This window comes from Chenopodium quinoa, unplaced genomic scaffold (genome assembly GCF_001683475.1).
Source record: "Chenopodium quinoa cultivar QQ74 unplaced genomic scaffold, ASM168347v1, whole genome shotgun sequence".
NCBI lineage: Eukaryota > Viridiplantae > Streptophyta > Magnoliopsida > Caryophyllales > Amaranthaceae > Chenopodium > Chenopodium quinoa.
Genome location: NW_018742726.1, coordinates 2,466,674 through 2,484,977, shown reverse-complemented (window position 1 = coordinate 2,484,977; position 18,304 = coordinate 2,466,674). Strand labels below are relative to the sequence as shown.

The 18,304-nt window shown below is 33.2% G+C and overlaps 2 protein-coding genes across 3 annotated transcripts; one reads left to right on the top strand and one right to left on the bottom strand.

Moving 5' to 3' along the window:
• The first annotated feature begins 3,937 nt into the window (after positions 1-3,937).
• On the top strand, positions 3,938-13,022 carry LOC110723311 (V-type proton ATPase subunit a2-like). 2 transcript variants are annotated; one of them, XM_021902663.1, is made up of 18 exons: positions 3,938-4,059; positions 4,337-4,522; positions 5,718-5,762; positions 6,315-6,437; positions 6,543-6,650; positions 6,845-6,952; positions 7,040-7,213; positions 7,488-7,625; positions 8,647-8,754; positions 8,875-8,982; positions 9,115-9,263; positions 10,008-10,161; positions 11,363-11,523; positions 11,629-11,835; positions 11,944-12,127; positions 12,224-12,307; positions 12,455-12,651; positions 12,761-13,022. In XM_021902663.1, the coding sequence occupies exons 2-18, from the start codon at positions 4,409-4,411 to the stop codon at positions 13,020-13,022; spliced, it is 2,424 nt and encodes an 807-aa protein (XP_021758355.1). In that variant the 5' UTR covers positions 3,938-4,059; positions 4,337-4,408. The 2 variants fall into 2 exon arrangements, with proteins under 2 accessions (XP_021758355.1, XP_021758353.1); XM_021902661.1 differs by lacking the exon at positions 3,938-4,059 and having other exon boundaries at positions 4,076-4,522.
• A 568-nt stretch (positions 13,023-13,590) lies between these two features.
• On the bottom strand, positions 13,591-16,859 carry LOC110723312 (cysteine protease RD19A-like). The gene is made up of 4 exons (XM_021902664.1): positions 16,312-16,859; positions 15,596-15,715; positions 14,251-14,497; positions 13,591-14,146 (listed from the first exon to the last, which is right to left on the bottom strand). Exons 1-4 carry the CDS (start codon positions 16,807-16,809, stop codon positions 13,866-13,868), a joined length of 1,146 nt encoding a protein of 381 aa, XP_021758356.1. The 5' UTR covers positions 16,810-16,859; the 3' UTR covers positions 13,591-13,865.
• Between the last annotated feature and the right edge of the window lie 1,445 nt (positions 16,860-18,304).

The window sequence follows — 18,304 nt, the reverse complement described above, 5'->3', positions numbered from 1 at the left end:
TATATTTTCCATCTTGCATATCCAACCGTTTATCTATGTTTTAGTTGTTCAAGTTTCTTCGATTATCAGAAACGTTTGTTTAGCGGACTCTTCTGCGTTAATTAGAAAGATTTATTTATGAAGAAATTGCATAAAATAGTGATTAGATTACTCTCGGCCACGCAAATTAAAGGTTGAATAATAATGAACATGCATGATTTATGAATATAATTCACAGAGATTTTGTTTGAGAATATATAATGTAGTAACTTGTTATGATTTACTTATTAGGTCATGTAATTGCTACAGAAAAAACGTGCAAAGAAAAAGTGGAATAGTTGTATGCCGTGAATAATTAAAGAGGAAAATTAAAAGAAGGAAAGGTTTTCATGCAAAGTCTCTCCTAATGCATGCTTTAGAGGAATGATTGCTGTGTCAACAAAAAAAAAAAAAAAAAAAAAAAAAAAAAAAAAAAAAAAGAAAGAAAAAAAAAAAGAGAGGAATGATGCATCAAGTAGCTGGATCTTATTAATGTCTTTGTTGCTCTTTTCTTCGCTATTTTGGATTCCATTATTCATTGTTTCATAATTCATACAGTAAACGACTTTTATCGATCATTCTTTTTTCGTTTTTGTTTAATTTATTAGCAATGACTTATATTCATCATAAAGTAAGTTTCTAGAACATAGAAATCACATACATAATTTTATATCTATTATATTCAAAGTTAAGATGATGGAAATAAGATAGAAGTACTGCGTAATATAATTGGCCTGGCGTTGGTAGGTTATAGGCAATACGGCGAACTATGAAGTGTATCCTAACTTAATAAACTCTCCAAAAGTTTATTGGCTTAAAACACTCATATAGTCATATGTAGTTTTGTACGGTTCTTACTAAATTTTTTTGTTATCAACATATGCAATTATATGTATAATTTACCATCAAAAAAGTAGATACATAATCTCAAAAAGTAAATGTGCGTTATGTATGTAATGTGTATCCATTATTTTGCACAAGACTATAAAGATAGACGCACCGATGAGTCCGATCGATCCATACTTGAATTGATATTGCTATTTTAGTGCATAATTTTTTAGTGAATTTCCATACTTGATTTGATTTTTCTGTTTAGTGTATATACTAACTAGTACCGAGTAATGTACACTTTAAAGTTGGTCAAAATAAGAAGAGAGTAGCATTGTTTTGGGTGATATTTTGTGTATGGAAGACAAACATGCATGGTAACCTTGACATTAAGTTGTACGTTAAAGACTGTAGCAAAGAGTTACTCACAGCTCATGCGTATATCCGCAAGTCAAGGGATGTGTTTAACTGTTTGATTTCTTGACAATCTCCTGTTTTCTCTTTCAATTTTTTTTTTTTTTTGTCACCAATAATATTTAATCTTCTTTTTCTTTAACATATATTTTTTTAATTTTTATTAAAAAAATAAAATAATAATGATGATAATAACCTTGAGTATCATTGATTGTGTTGTGTGGGCTAGTCTCAATAGGCTTGTGTAGATTTATGGAGAATTCAATGAAGATCTTTACACTTTAATCTCTAGGCTTGGGATGTGTATTATTTGATTTTGAAGCTAGAGTTTCAAATCCCAAGTACAATTTTGTGTGAAAAAGTCTTTATCAAAATATAAATGAGTATTTTATAATTTACTTGCATAATTTACTCACTACTCGTCTTTAATAATGGACATTTTAATTTACCGGGGATCAATTAGATTATTACCCATTGAGTATATAGATAAAAACCACATGTAGAAAAATAAATTCAATCGTCCATGTAATAAATTATTAGTTTTACTAAATTTTACTCCGTCTAAGTTTTAACTCCGTCATTGCTCATCTTACACGTTTAACATGCTACATACTCCGTAGTTATATTTGTAGTCCATGGACTTAGGGTTATAAGTTTAAGCTTGATAGTCCAGTTTATGCGGCAACAAGACAAACCATGTGAGGAGAAACAGAAAGTTTAATTAGCAAAGAAAACTGCCTAAAGAGATTAAGCAAGCAAATAACCAATGTATAGAAAGTCTAGAGAAGTAGAGAGCTATAAGTAGGCTAACTTTAGTGGTGTGTATAGAATTAGAGTCCATATACTAGTAATTTTCTTCAAATTTTAAGATTAGAATCTTTTAATGTTGACATCTTCATCATCATGATCTATATCTTAGAGATGCTTTTATGATAGGAGTCACCTATAAACATGTACATAATTGAATTTCTAAATCATTAAAAAAAAAGAAAAAAAATATATATATATATATATATATACTTGATCATCAATTGCCTTTAAAAAAAGTTTTGGTTTTGTAAAAGAGGGTAAAAAAAAAAAGGTCAAAAAAATGGAAAGAAAGTAATGTACTGTATTATTCTTAATCCATAAAAACTTTCAAAAAATTGATTGCACCTAATCTCATGTTAATTACTCATCATATTACATACAGATTATATAGCTAATTATATTGAATGCATTCATATTACTATGTAAGGAATGCACCTTCATATTACTGTACTCTATACACAACGAACAACTTGTAGTGTATAATGTAAAGATTGTTTATACTCGTTATATATATATATATATATATATATATATATATATATATATATATATATATATATATATATATATATATATACTTCTTCTATTTTTTTTTATTTTTTTTACTTGCAACATTTTAATTGATTGTACACTATTTACTTACTCAACCTCAATCATATCTCGTGATTTTTACTCATATTATAAAACATTTATATAGCCATATGAGATCATGTTACAAGAGAATTATTTTTTTATAATTATTACAATTGCATAATTAAATATATAAAATGGGTAATGTTATGCATTGATAAATGGGTAAAATAGAAATTTTGCAAGTAAAATTTTTGCTCCATAGCTCGAAACTATACTATCCACATAGCTTTCTAATTTCAATCATCATTTTTTTTAAATAAAAAATTGTATCAAGAAGCTTTAGGTTTTGATTCTACCAGTTTAATTACTTATGATACAGCCATGGTCTTTTAGATAATTTCAATTTCTAACTTGATTTAATAGTAATTTACGAAAATACAATTCAAAAAAATTCTTTATGGAAGAAAAATAAATGTAGGAAACAACTGATTAACTGATTTTAACTCATGTAAGATCTAATAGGCAGTGATTTTATTAACTGATTAACTGATTTTAACTCAATGCCATTATATAGGCTACAAATAAGTACTAATATTCCTAATTACATTAGAAATCCTAGATAAATCAACTAGCCAAATTCCTAAACACACTCCTAATAAAGATAGAATTATTAAAAAGATAAAATTTCCTAAACTAAATCCCTAAACTCAAAAACTAATCATAATAAATAACAAGATTAAAATAAAGGAATAAATCCTAACCGCTTAAAACAAGAAAAACCCTACTTGTAAGCAAAATCTAAAATAAAAATTAACCTATTTAAGATCGAATTCCAAGAGAGGAAAGATTTTCCATTATTATTTCGCATCAGTGTTGAGACCCACTATAGTCCCTTTTCGAGTGTTTCATATTACAAAAAGCGTAGAGAAATAAACACATTATAATGTAGAAGAGTCGCTCCTAATATTACCAATTGATTTTAGTATGCAATCTATTCAAACCTTATTTGTGAACTTTAAATGTACTAAGTACTCCCCGTAGAAGGGATACTCGTATGGACTATCGTACTAACTACTAAGATTAATAACACACAACCCATTCAATCTATGTCACACTAATCAGACCTAATTAAATTTTAGTTTCATGATTATGTACATATTCATAAAGTCTAGGTCATTTGCAAAAAAAAAAAAAAAAAAAATCTATCAAACAAACGTTAAATTATCCAACGTAAGATATCAACCACTAAAATCACACATAGCATTAATAACATTCTATAATCTATATATAGAATTATTTATTCATCTTGTTATTAAAATAAAGTTTCAATTCAAAAAAAATAAATTGTCGGCGCGTATTGACTAGTGATTAGTGAAACTCCGAAGTCGAAACTTCATCATCGCTTCCTTCTCGGTCGTAAGTCGCTTCGTCAAATTCGAACTTACATTTTAAGACACCAAAAAATATAAAGTGTGATTAAAAAAAAAAAAAAAGCTTGAAAAACGTCGAAAACAATCCTTCATTTCTTTTTCATTGGTCGGTCTATCAACCACCCAATAAATTTCCACTTCATTTGATTATATAAAATCTAATTCGATGCTCTCATTTTTTTTTTTTAATAAACTGATCGATTCTCAGTCGCATCAAAATCGATGAATTTCTGAAGTTTTAGAGCTGATTTTTGTTGAATTAGGGTTTTGAATCTTCAGAAAATCGACAGATTTAGGGAAGAACAACAGTGTTGGATACTACAAGTTGGCCGAAGATGGATCTAATGAGATCAGAAGAAATGCAGCTAGTTCAGCTGATTATTCCGATTGAATCTGCTCATCGTACAATTTCGTATCTTGGCGATCTTTCTATTTTCCAATTTAAGGATGTAAGTTTTCAATTTTTATGATGTTTTTCAGATTAATTTTATGTTTTTGATTTATTCTATAATAATGCAGATGTAAGATCTTTGATTTAAATATAATGTGTGATTTTATTTGTGAATTTTGAGTTTTGATTATATTGTTTGGTTTTTGTTGGGGAAATGAGCTTTATTACTGATAAAGTTATTTGGATCAAGTATAATGTGTTATAAATTTAGTTATTAGGAGTTTTTAATTAGATTGTTCTGATTTTGATTGTTTCATTTGGTTTATTGTGCATTGTGTCATTGATTCGGTCATTCGGAGTATATTGAATGGTAATTGATTCGGAGTATATTGAATTACTACCTTTGTTTCTGTTTAATCGACACACTTTGTACATTTGCACTATTCACTTACTATACTTTGCCAAATGGTTTGATCACATTATGGTTTGAGTTGTCTCAATGTATATTTTCAGGACATCAACCTTTTATAATTAAATGTGTTGAGTATCATAATTCTACGTTGCCAAATGGTTAAAGTCGAACTAGAATACTAGATTATATAGGAACACATATAGTAGATTAAAACTCCGCTGGTGGGTTTCCCACTCCCCAAGCCTAGATAAATGAGGAGGGTTACGGTATGCTAGTGACAGCCAGTCTAAAACTTTGTCACATCGCTTGAGACGAGCCACCATGATTGAGAGTAGTATTAGGATGGGTGACCTCCTGGGAAGTCCTCATGTTGGTTCATGTAGCCAACCCCGCTTATGAGATTAAGACGTTCAAGCAGAAGAAGAAAACAGATAGTAGATTAAGGTATTAAAAAGCAGACTGAGGAGTAAAAATGTACATTGGATAGTTGGATCAAGAGTACACAATTTTTTCAGTTTCATTTTGTGTGGAGAAGGGAGGAGTATATTGAATTATACTTCGTATTGAAGAGCTTTTGGCTGATCATGGCTGACTTCTGGGTCAGTGAGTGTCAGCATTCTGAAGGGAACACAGAGATATTGACAGATAATCATAATTTCCTTTGCTTGCGTAATCAGCAACACTTGTTGCGATTAGATCAATGTTGTATCTATTTTGCTTTGTGATTGAAATATTTTCATGATTGTCATTATAATGTATTCAATTTGTGGTTTTAGTTCACAATTTAATGTGATTAATTGACCATTTTTATGATACTACTCTTTTTTTTGTTCTGTTACAGCTTAACACAGAAAAGAGCCCATTTCAGAGGACCTATGCTGCTCAGGTGCGTTCTGCTATCATTATCATTACACACTGTTCTTGTTAGCAGCTCCTTCTATGAATGAAAATACTGATATCCATTTTGAGTCTTTGGGAAATCGGGGTAAAGAAAAAAATGTCATCTTATTTTTTACCTGAGTTGTTTTGCCTGCTTTCAGTGAAGTGCTTAATCTGAAATCTTCCAATGAACTTCAAACCCATTCTAGCGTGATTTTGCTTCTAGATTTTGAAGAAGTTATTATGGGAATTAGATGACAATAGTAAGAACATCAAATCCCAAATTCATGAACTTTTCTTATTAGCAAAATGTGTGGCTTTCCATTAATGTTAGCATGGTTATAAACTTTATTCTTGGTAAAGGGACTCTATATTAAATTGTTAAACTTGTCATTTGTAGCTCCTATGTCATAGTTCTTTTTTTTCTTCTTTTTTTTTCTTAATTAGTTATTATTTTTTGTCTGCAGTTACAGTAATCCACCAGTGAATTATTTATATATTGTCTTCTTTATTACTCCTTATTCACTTCAATTTTTCATGACTTTGTTCATTAATCCAGATAAAAAGATGTGGGGAAATGGCTCGCAAGATTAGATTTTTTAAGGAGCAGATGAATAAAGCTGGTTTACTGCCCTCAACTTGGTTTTCTCCAAGCGACAGTGTCAATTTGGATGCATTAGAGGTATGCTATATGGGGATAAGTCTGCCTTATTCATTTTTTGTGTTTTCCCTCTTTTCTTTTTAAAATGTCCTCTTCTTGGGAATAATAACTCAATTTGATAACCAGATGAAACTTGGTGAACTTGAGACTGAGCTTCTAGAGATGAATGCAAATAGTGAAAACCTACAACATACATACAATGAGCTTATAGAATTTAAGTTGGTGCTGCTGAAGGTAAGTTCAATTTCCATCGTGATGTTGATGAAATGAACTATTATGACTTGATGCCAAAGATAGTGAGTCGCATCTAGCTTTGCTTCTTGTTACCCTCACCTCTGCCAATGAAGTGCAGTTCATCAAATTTTTAACCGATTTTCTATATGTCTTGGAGAAGTCATTGTACTATATTAAAGATTAAACTGTTTCAGGCTGCAGAGTTTTTCCATTCAGCCTTTAGTACAGCTGTTCAGAAGACAGAAAATGAAGCAGGGCTCTTGGGTGAAAAATCAATTGATAGTCCTTTATTACGAGAACAAGTAAATATAGCTACACTATCCCTAAATTCAGTCAAAATACGTTTCTTTTTATTTTTCTGGATGATGCTTAACTTTAGTTTTATTCAGGAAATGACGGTTGATCCATCAAAACAGTATAGGCTTGGGTTCATCTGTGGCCTGGTCCCTAGAGAAAAATCAATGGCATTTGAGAGAATTCTTTTTCGGGCAACTAGGGGAAATGTTTTTCTGAAGCAAGCGGTGCTTGAATACCCTGTAGTTGACCCTGCATCAGGCCACAAGGTGAATATTGTAATCATTTAAATGCGTCTCTCCTTTAATCTTGTGAATTTTTTCTCCTTAGCTCTCCACATCTCTCACCAAACTAGAGTGGAAAAGGAATGCAATTATTCATGTAGTCTAATGGCCAGAATCAGCATTTTTTTTATTTTCAATGTGATATAAGCTTACTAGCTCGTCTACTATGCTAAACATGTTTCGTGAGGATCTTCATATAATTGCACTAATTTTTCTTTATTTGCTTATGGTTATTTGTTGGGATTATATGATTGTGCAGGTTGATAAAAATGTATTTGTGATCTTCTACTCTGGAGAAAGAGCAAAAAACAAAATAGTAAAAATATGTGATGTGTTTGGCGCGAATTGTTATGCTTTCTCTGATGAGCCAGAAAAGCAACAGCAGATGTTAAAAGAGGTATTACTTGTTGTATAATTCAGCTTTGACTTAGGTTTATATATTTTTATTTTCTGCTGTTAAAATTTTAGTAATTTGGGAACACTGATGCTGGGTCATATTGAAGTTTCAGCCAAGTATTTCAAGGGAGGAAAAATTGTCAACGTATACCATTTGATGTGAGGTCCTGTATTAGAGAATTATAGTACATTAGCTAGTCTTTGACCCTAGCCAAGCTCGGAACATTGTGATGTATTTTCCTCTGGTTTTTTAAATTGGCATGTATAAAACCCAATATTATTCATAACTAATTCAAATTTGACCTAAATAAGTTTGCAGGAAAAAAAAAATCTAGGAAGATTACCTGATATTTCATTTAAAAGAAAGAATTTTTCATTCTAAGGATCGTAAGTTTTTGAGGTAAAATTTTTTTAGACTTTAGTAATATATTATTAGACTAGATCTAAATCAACTAATCTAAATTAAGTCGTCTATGTTGACCTTATCCATTCTTTAAAAAATAGTGCATACTGTTAGATTGCCTTCTACAGATAGGCAATTATCTTTTCTTGAAAAAAAGTTATCTTGATTTTTTATGTAAAATGTTTGTAGGAATTTCTTATTTCCTGGAGTGGGGCGATTTGATAAAGGAAGAAGTTAAATCAGAGTCTTTATTACTGTTTGTAGGAACATAGAAGAAGTTAACTTTAATGACCTATCTGGGTCCTAGTATTTATGGAAGCCTAAATGTTCAATTAGGTGTTTGAAGCATTTACTTGCTTGTAAGACATACTGCTGCTATGAGAACTGTGTACATTGATTACTGAATTTTTTTTATTGAAGTTAACTTTAAGGACCTATATGGGTCCAAACATTTATGTGGAGCCTAAGTGTTCAATCAGGTGATAGAAACATTTGCTTGCCTGTAAGACATATTGCTGCTAAGTGAACTTGTGTACATTAATTACTGAAAAAAAATTATTGTTTGATCATTCATGTGTATATTTGAAATAACTAATATCATTGATGATTTCATTGGTAGGTCACTGCAAGACTGACTGAGCTAAAAACTACTATTGATGTTGGTCTTGATCACCGTGACAATGTCTTGCGCACCATTGGATCACAAATTGAACAATGGCATCATTTGGTTAGTTTTTAGCAGAGCTGTCCTTACGCTGCTTTTATCTGGTTTTCCTCTTCTTCATTAGTTAAGAAACTACATTAGACATTGATTATTGCTGTTATTTTGGTATTACTTTGTTTGTAGGTTAAGAAGGAGAAATCCATTTATCATACCTTGAATATGCTCAGTATAGATGTGACAAAGAAATGCCTTGTTGCAGAAGGCTGGTGTCCAGTTTTTTCGACAAGAAAGGTCAGAACTGATTACCATGTCATTGTTTAAGTTATGATCGAGTGTTGAAATCAGCTGTTCATACTCTTCACAGAGCTATATATTTGAGAAAAATTGTATTGTATTCTGACTGATCTACAATCTACCTCACAGATTCAAGATACACTTCAACAAGCAACATATGATAGCAACTCACAAGTTGGGTCAATATTCCACACTCTGCCAACAAAGGAATCTCCACCAACTTTTTTTCGCACGAACAAATTCACTAGTGCTTTTCAAGAAATTGTGGATGCATACGGGTGAGTTTTGTGTTGGGTGCAAAATTTGAACTTACAATGACAATAAGCTAAATGTCTGTTAGAACTCTCAATATTTTATTAGTTTGTTGGATCTCCAAGACTCCAAATTCAATACCTATTCATCACCTTGAGTATTAGGTAAGTATATATATAGCTAGATAGGTTGGGAGTGTCCTTTTAAAACACTATCTGAGTTTGGCCTTGGGTTAAGCCAGGGAGTGGACATGGGCCATTAATTTAACAAATCTCAGTTGGAGGGCATGGAGCAAAACTAATCCCACCTTCCCTTTCCCATGGAACTTGGCAATGAGAAGTTGAACAAGGGCCTTTATTCATTCACCATTTGGAATTTTACTTCATGAAATCCATTTTGCATTTATTTCCTTTTGAGCATAAATTGACCATGCATGTGAAAAGAGCTACTTTGAACTCTATCTACATGGGAAGTTGCAAATTAATTTCAAGTTATTGGCTGAAGAGATAACTAACTGGAATGGTGCATAGTTTTTGTGAATATGAATTATAACTTCTCAGCATCGTCTGCATACAGCTCCTATTTAGCCCCACCCCCCAGATCTATCTCAACTTGATCCCTATGCAATTTTGGTGAATAATACTCTTATTTGTTCTGTTGCAGTGTTGCTACCCCACTCCCCCCCCCCCCCCCCGAACAACAAGTTTGTCTATTTCAACCTGATTCCTATTCAATTTTGGTCAATAATACTTTGATTTGTTCTGTTGCAGAGTTGCTAAGTACCAGGAAGCGAATCCGGGTGTATACACAATTATTACATTCCCTTTTCTATTTGCTGTAATGTTTGGTGACTGGGGCCATGGTATATGTTTATTATTAGCAACAATGTACTTGATCTTGAGGGAAAAGAAGTTCTCCAGTCAGGTAAGATGGTTCTCTTGAAAATTTATTCTAGTTACATTCTTGATCAGTTAAAGTTGTATAACTTACTGAGTTTTAGCTTATAGCTTGGTTTTATCTTTGAAGCATTAACACCAAAAAAAGGCTTGAGGCCTGGTAATGATTTTGTTTCATCTATGTTGCTTGGACTTTTTAGAAGTGACTGACCATAAAGTTATAGTTTTCAAGGACAAGTGAAAATCCATTTGAGTTGTAGATGTGTGTGGGACTTGGATTGAGTAGGGTAATTCTTGAGTTAGATTTTTAAATTTGTCTATTAGATATTGCCTCTATTATCTCTTTTGGCAATGCTTGCTGTTCTCAATTTCTTACCTTTGTTATGTCCAATACTGTAGGCTAACAATTCTTTGAACTTCTAACTTTGGATTATGTGCTTATTAAAAATCGCTCGGAAAATATTTCTTTGTGCTTTTCTTTTTATTTTCAAGTAACAAACACCAAAGATTGCTGGTTTAGATCAAGGGCCAATTGATTATTGCCTTTATTATAGCAAGGCTTAGGCTACACATATCTGTCCACCGAACAATCCCTTCCCCCCTCTCCAACACCAAATCCTGCCTTGGGTGTGAGCTCAAGGCATTGGGTTAATCCTGATGCTAATGGCCTAATGATGATTATGATTTTTAATAAATAAACTACATTGATTGCTACTGTCTGCAATGAACATATTCAGCTTATAATGAAGTTGTTTGATATGGGATTGCCATCATGTCTATATATAATGTTTTGTGTAATATTTGAGAGTGAAGTTGATATTGGAGTATGATTTTTGTGCAACTATTTTTGAAATTTGTTTTATTTTGTTATTTGAGTGGTAACTTTTAAATGGTTCACACTTCACACCACCATAACTTTGAGCTTCTTGATCATAGTCATCATACCAAGGTCCATTTAAATTTTTTGTAGGTAGCTTAACTTCCAGTATAGCATGTGATACTGGTGCTATATAATTTTATTACCTGGTTTAAATTAGAGACATGTCTTTTAATGGGATTAACCTATTAAGTTTAGCAGGATGACATGGCTGAAAAAAAACTTGGCCACAGCTCCTGTTGATTGTTTTTCCTTTTGCTAGATAACGTTACAAGTTGCCTTTCTTGTTCTGTAATTGCTTACGAGATTTTAAATTTTAATTTCTATTTATGTTTGCTTTTGCTACAAGCAGAAACTTGGAGATATCATGCAGATGGCATTTGGTGGTCGTTATTTAATCATGATGATGGCTATATTTTCTATATACACTGGATTGATTTATAATGAATTCTTTTCACTCCCATTTGAGCTGTTTGGACAATCTGCCTATGCTTGCCGTGATCCTTCATGTCGGTAGGAACTTTGACCTTCTGTGTTGTGCCCTTTTTTCTCTCTCTCTTTTTTTTTTTAAATCCTCAGTAATTGATGTGTTGGTCCTATGTAATATGTATATGGCAGGGATGCTTCTACTTCTGGTGTTATAAAAGTACGTGACACATACCCATTTGGGGTGGATCCTGTATGGCACGGGAGCCGTAGTGAATTGCCATTTCTAAATTCTTTGAAGATGAAAATGTCGATTCTTCTAGGAGTGGCACACATGAACCTTGGGATCATATTAAGCTACTGTAATGCAAAATTCTTCAAAAGTGACCTGAATGTCTGGTAATCAAAAGAGTGACTTAAATTTTCAATTAACATTCTTGTGTAGTAAGATGCACATATCGTCCCCTCATTTGTTGACAATGCTTCTTGTGAAAACTGCTTGTCCAGGTATCAGTTTGTTCCCCAGATTATATTTTTGAACAGTCTATTTGGCTACCTTTCATTCCTCATCATTGTCAAGTGGTGCACTGGCTCTAAAGCTGATCTATATCATATTCTAATATACATGTTCCTTAGTCCTACTGATGACCTTGGGGAGAATCAACTATTTTTTGGTCAGAAATTTTTCCAGGTAACCTTGCTTAACATCTTTCATACTTTCATTATAGTCCTCCCAGAAGATTGATTGGTGTCATGACTTCTGACATTTGTTGCCCTGACTTGCCAGATTCTGTTGCTCTTGCTGGCCATTGTTTCTGTACCATGGATGCTATTTCCAAAGCCATTTATTTTGAAGAAGCAGCATGAAGAAGTATGCTAACTTCACAACTTCTCAATGAGTTAATTATTGTTCACTTTCTTTTGTAATCTTTCAGTTTTGTTTGCGCTGTTAATCTGTAATATAGAGAACTTCTCCTGATGTATTGCACCCTGTAAATTAACATTTTTTTTTCTTCAGAGACACCGAGGTCGTTCCTATGCACTTCTTGATAATGCTGATGATTCCTTGGATTTTGAGATGGAGCATGATTCACACGGGGGGCATGATGAATTTGAGTTCAGTGAAATTTTTGTTCACCAACTAATACACACCATAGAATTTGTGCTTGGAGCAGTCTCAAATACAGCTTCATATCTACGTTTATGGGCTCTTAGGTAGGTTATTAATAATCTCTCTGTCTCATAATAAGCTTCATACACTTGATGCTGCTTAATTATTGTCAATGTGCTGAGGTTTATCTGTCTTAATGTTACTTGTTTGCAGTCTGGCGCATTCAGAATTGTCAAGTGTATTTTTTGATAAAGTGTTACTTCTGACCTGGGGGTATAACAACATTTTCATCCTCGCAATTGGTATTATTGTTTTTATATCTGCTACTGTTGGAGTGCTATTAGTGATGGAAACTCTGAGTGCATTTCTACATGCTATGCGGCTTCACTGGGTAGAATTTCAGAATAAGTTCTTCGAGGGAGATGGTTATAAGTTTCAACCATTCTCATTTTGTCTCGATGACGAAGATGAATGATGCTACTATTACTTTATTTGGAGTTCAGTAGCTGCTGAGCCAGGAATGTTACCTTTGACAACTTCCTCAACCGGCTTTGCATCTGTGTTGTTTATGTATAACATAGTTGGAGATCTAAACCATTCTCATTTTCGGTTGCCATCCTGATCGCTGGTAGCAGATTATGTACATTGACATCACTGCGTGGTGGGATCCCATGTAAACGAATCAAGCATACCTGGAAATTCTTTCTACATAGAATACGCGCTAGAAGCTGATTATACACTATACATGTAACTTCATTGCTACCTACAATGAAATCTCACGTCAAGTCACATTTTGCTATTTGGTGCACCAGACGAGTTTTGATTAGTCTTGTAAAGTTTTGTAGGTAGTTAAAACAGTGCTCCATCTCAATTTCCTTATATTCTTTAAATCTAAAGGCAAGATTTTTATACTATTGATTATAGCCATTTATTAAATCATTATTATTTGTGATTTTTCCCAGTCCTTGCAATTCACAGTATGTAACATCGTCATAACTTGTGCCATTCCCTGGATCGAAAGGCATAGCATATTAGGGCATATGTCAAAAATTCATACACCAGTCATACACAGCAATTTTATCTGTTAAACACGACAACGCTAGGATAAAGCAACATAAAACCAAAAGCGTACTTAGTTACATTGTTTTCAGTTTTGCATCCTAATATAAGTCACTCAATGCTCCTCGAGGACTAAAGTTTAAGATAGATATAATGTAGAGCTTTAAACAAATTCACCGCAATTGGAACAGCAGCAAACGTGTATTTACAATGGATGTCCACTAATAATACGGACAATGCCAACACAGTCATTTCAACTTTACTGGGTAGATTGAATGTTCACAGCAGCTACAGTCGAGACCATGGAGTCCACACCACAGACATTGTGGCCTCGGCAGATTTTGTAGTAGCCATGATCTCCCCAGTTAGGGCCCCATGAATTCTTAATGATCCAGTATGGCTTTTCCTTGAACCTAATAGGAGCATACCCGGCAGACCCGTATCCAACCAATAGCACTCCATGGTCCAAACTCCTCAAGCAAATCAATGGGCAAGAAACTCCACCAATATATGTTTGCATGGCACCTGCATGAATTCCCACTGCAACAAACAAAAGAAAAACCAGTTAAGCAACACAATATTGATTGATTGATTGATTTAAAAGACGGTGCAAAATAATGAGACATTCAGGCATAGATTTATACCTGCAAGAGGACCATTCTTCACCAAATTGGCAGCTATTTGGTCTTCATTAAGGGCGACCACACTAAAGTTAGCCACTGTTGCAGCAACCTTACTTTTGTCAAATTTGCAGGTGCCACGGTCAGTACCAGTGTAAGGATAGTCTTCCCCACGCTGAATACCACCAGACTTCAGTACGTACTCAAATGCATTATTCATCAAACCACCATTGCAGCCAGCGTCGCATGAGTTACGTTCTTCAGGATCACACTGCAAAAAGAGAACAATGCATCAGAACCTTCACTTCAATACAAAAAGATAAGCAGATTAGGCTTGGTCCTAATACTGAGTCTATTTATAGTATTTTATATCAAATTTTTTTGGTAAAACTTATTGTCATTATAATCATTTAACAACCGTGCATTGCACGGGTTTAACCTAGTTATGACTATTAATCTATTATAGATGGATTGCTAAGTACAAAACTCCCAAGTCCCAATAGCATTACTGATTACTGTCAATCCCTTCCTCTAGAATTATATATCAGATGGATTCAGTATCCGCCAAGGGCCACGTTAATGCAAACTAATACTCGTATAAAGTACCTAGCTTGGTTTTAAGTAGGAATGCTGGAAGCATGTGCAGCTAATTAAGACCATGTGTACATCAATGGTGTACATATAGGCATGAATACGTCCATTTCAGGCAAGACATAGTACCCTATCAGAGAATATATATGCATCACATGATACAAGCTCAACAGGAATCAAACAAGCGTACTGGTAGGGTTTAAACTTTCAATAAGATTTTTTACTGTTGAGAGATGTATAAAATCCCAAACAATATATAGACAACATGTGGGGGTTAGAGTCACACAGTGTCCTTCCTAGAAGATGCCTTATTTGTTTCTTTTCTATGCCCATAGAGTCTCATAAAGTCATAGCAACTTTGCAAAAATATATACAAGTGACAACTCTCTTACACAAGGACTGTAATTTGATACCTTTCTTCTAATATAAGAAAAAATTGGGACTACAACAACTAAGAAATAATCTTTAAAAAGCATCAACAAACAAAACCTATATTTATAACATCATAAGCTTACATTTTTCAACTATGATGTTAATCAACTATGATATTAATCAATTTAACATCCATCCATATGCAACCAATAGGTTTATACTTCGTATAAGCTTATACTCCGTCAACAAAAACATTAGAGCACCAGCAACAAACAAGACAATGCATCTATATAACATCATAAGCATATATTTACAACTACAAAAAAATATCGAGAAACTAAAGCTGATACTAATTATCGTATACACAAATAGAAACTGATTTCAAAGAAAGAGCAAGAGCACTGACCTCATGGTCACAATCTACCAATTGTTGCTCACTCAGACTAACGAGTTTACCAGTTGCAAGATAATTAGCACCTTCTAATGCTCCTGTGGCACTGAAAGACCAGCATGATCCACATTGACCCTGAAATTGTTCCATAAAATTAACATTATATCGAGTTGTAGTTATAATAATCCATTTACAATCAAAATTTATACAAGTCAACCCTATATCATTCCTCCAAACTATTAAAAAATTAGTTACAGAGTACTAAAACTATTCTGATATTATCATCAAAATCATTATATCATCGCCCCTTTTAAAACAAATTTGAACGGTTTCGATCATTTCTTAATCGATTTTCGCAGCTTAATAGTTAATTCTCACAAAACTCATAGCTTAATTTGGCAAACATACATAGCTTTACAACATCAAAATAATAATCAGCTCATCAAAAGATAATTCCAAAGAAAAATCACAAAATTCACAGACAAATAAAGCTGAAAAAAAATTAAACAATTAATATAATTTGAACTACTTCGTTCATTACTGATTGAATTTTTCGCAGCTTAATAGATGATTTTCGCAAAATTAGCTATATTACTTTACAAAATCAAAAAGTAAGCTAATCAGGTAATCAGAAGATAATTCCACAGAAAAAACACAAAAATCAGAGAAAAATAAAGCTGAATTAGAATTAAACAACAAAAAAACACAATTAATTTCAAGAATTAATATACCTGATCTTTGACCTCAGTAACAGCACCATGTTCACGCCAATCAAAATCCTCAGGAAGACCATCAGTAGGTAAAACGGGAGCCTTATTCGCATCAGAAGGAAGTCTCAACTTCCTCCTACCACCTTTCAATCCAAGGTACTTCTCTCTAAACTCCTTCGGAGTAAGATCGGAAAACTTTGTAACACCATGAACAGCAGTAGGATCAATCGCCTGATGACGTTTCGCACGACGAAGATTCGCCCTAAAAATCGAGAATCGACGATCATGTTCTTCCTGAGATGAATACCTCTTGTTAAACTTCGATTTGAAGAGAGAGAAATGATGATCGGCGTTCAAGAGAAGATCGTCGTTGTTGTCTCCAACGGCGGCGGTGGAGGATTCTCCGGCGACGACTTGCCGGATTATGATGTCATCATCGGAGGAGGAGGAGGTTGCGATGGCTGAGGAGAGAGAAAGGATTAAGAGGAGAGAGAAAGTGAGTAGAGGAGACGACGCCATTGAAGGAAGAGGGGAGAGAAAGTGAAGGTTTGGTGGAGAGAGAAAGGGAGTATTGTGTGGTGTTATATGATGGGTTGATGAGACCGAGAAGATTGGGATGTTAAGCCGGTGTGATTTTGACACGTGTTGAGTTGAATTAATCAATGGTGTGTGATTGGGGAGAGATTATGAGGTGGGGTTAAGGGGGGTTGGGAAATGGTTTTGTTTACGCAAGCTGAATTTGCTGATATTTTCAAAGGTTTTTAGATATTTTTTTTATAAGGATAATGATGTTAATATAAAGTATCTAATAAACTTTGTGATATTCGCTTGCTTTGAATTTTTATTATAAAATGAATTATTAAATTTGTTTCTCATATTTATATAAAATTCGTAATATATTAATTAATTAAAGCCTTAATCCCATAAGTGGGGTCGGCTACATGAACCAAATTCGATTATTCCGTGTAAAAAACAAAGATCCTCCTCCTCCATCCCTTATAATCCATATACTTTATATCCTTCCGAACTCTTTCCAACCAAGTCATTTTCGGTCTCCCTCTCCCTCGTTTAACTCCTCTATGGTCCCACTCTTCCACTCTTCGTACCAGTGCACACTCGAGTCTCCGTGTTACATGCCCAAACCAACGCAGACGATTTTCTCTTAGTTTATCTGCAATGCCTGCCACACCTACCTTCTTGCGAATAACCTCATTTCTGATTCTATCTCTTAGAGTGTTCCCGCATATCCACCTTAACATTCGCATCTCCGTAACCTCCATCTTTTTAGTGTGCTCCTTTTTAGAAACCCAACACTATGTACTATAGAGCAACACTGGTCTTATGGCAGTCTTGTAGAATAAAAAGATGATATTTGATTTCACAAAGTTTAATATGTGGCTGGTCACACCGTGCGGTAGGGATTACTTAGTCAGGAGTTACTTGGTTGGTCAAGGGTTATTCAATCGATCAGGAGTTACTCAGTCAGTGTTTACGTGTGTATGTATCAGCCGATAATTAATATAAACTTTTGTTGATCTAAAATAAATTGCAATTCTTTTTTTTCCATTGGCTAAAATATAACATTTTTCTATGTGCGCTCTAAAATTAATCTTACGTGGCATAATCCTATTGTGGCGTTTTAAAATTATTAATCCTATGTGGTGCTTTTTTTTATTATAATTCTACGTAACGCTTTAAAAAAACTAATCTTACGTGGCATAAATCGATTGTAGCGTTTTAAAAATATTAATCCTAAGTGGCGCTCTAATAATTTTTAAGAAATTAAAATCCTACGTGGCACTCTAAAAACTCGGGAAAAAACTCCCCTTTATATATATATATATATATATATATATATATATATATATATATATATATATATATATATATAATTTTACGATAAACTTTTTGGTTTGAATTGTTAAATACGGTCCTATAATCCTTTTTGATAATGCAGAATATTTAAGCATACAATATCATATTGTTTATTTATATAATAGTTTACTTTTTGTAG

What these genes read in the sequence shown, in the direction of transcription:
- LOC110723312 (XM_021902664.1), bottom strand. Translation starts at nt 16,809, where the DNA reads ATGGCGTCGTCTCCTCTACTCACTTTCTCTCTCCTCTTAATCCTTTCT. An exon ending in TGGTAGATTGTGACCATGAG is followed by an intron (nt 14,498 to 15,595) that starts GTCAGTGCTCTT and finishes CTCTTTTTGCAG; the next exon opens with TGTGATCCTGAAGAACGTAA. An exon ending in GAAGAATGGTCCTCTTGCAG is followed by an intron (nt 14,147 to 14,250) that starts GTATAAATCTAT and finishes TGTTTGTTGCAG; the next exon opens with TGGGAATTCATGCAGGTGCC.
- LOC110723311 (XM_021902663.1), top strand. Translation starts at nt 4,409, where the DNA reads ATGGATCTAATGAGATCAGAAGAAATGCAGCTAGTTCAGCTGATTATT. An exon ending in GTCCTTTATTACGAGAACAA is followed by an intron (nt 6,953 to 7,039) that starts GTAAATATAGCT and finishes AGTTTTATTCAG; the next exon opens with GAAATGACGGTTGATCCATC. An exon ending in AAAAGTGACCTGAATGTCTG is followed by an intron (nt 11,836 to 11,943) that starts GTAATCAAAAGA and finishes CTGCTTGTCCAG; the next exon opens with GTATCAGTTTGTTCCCCAGA.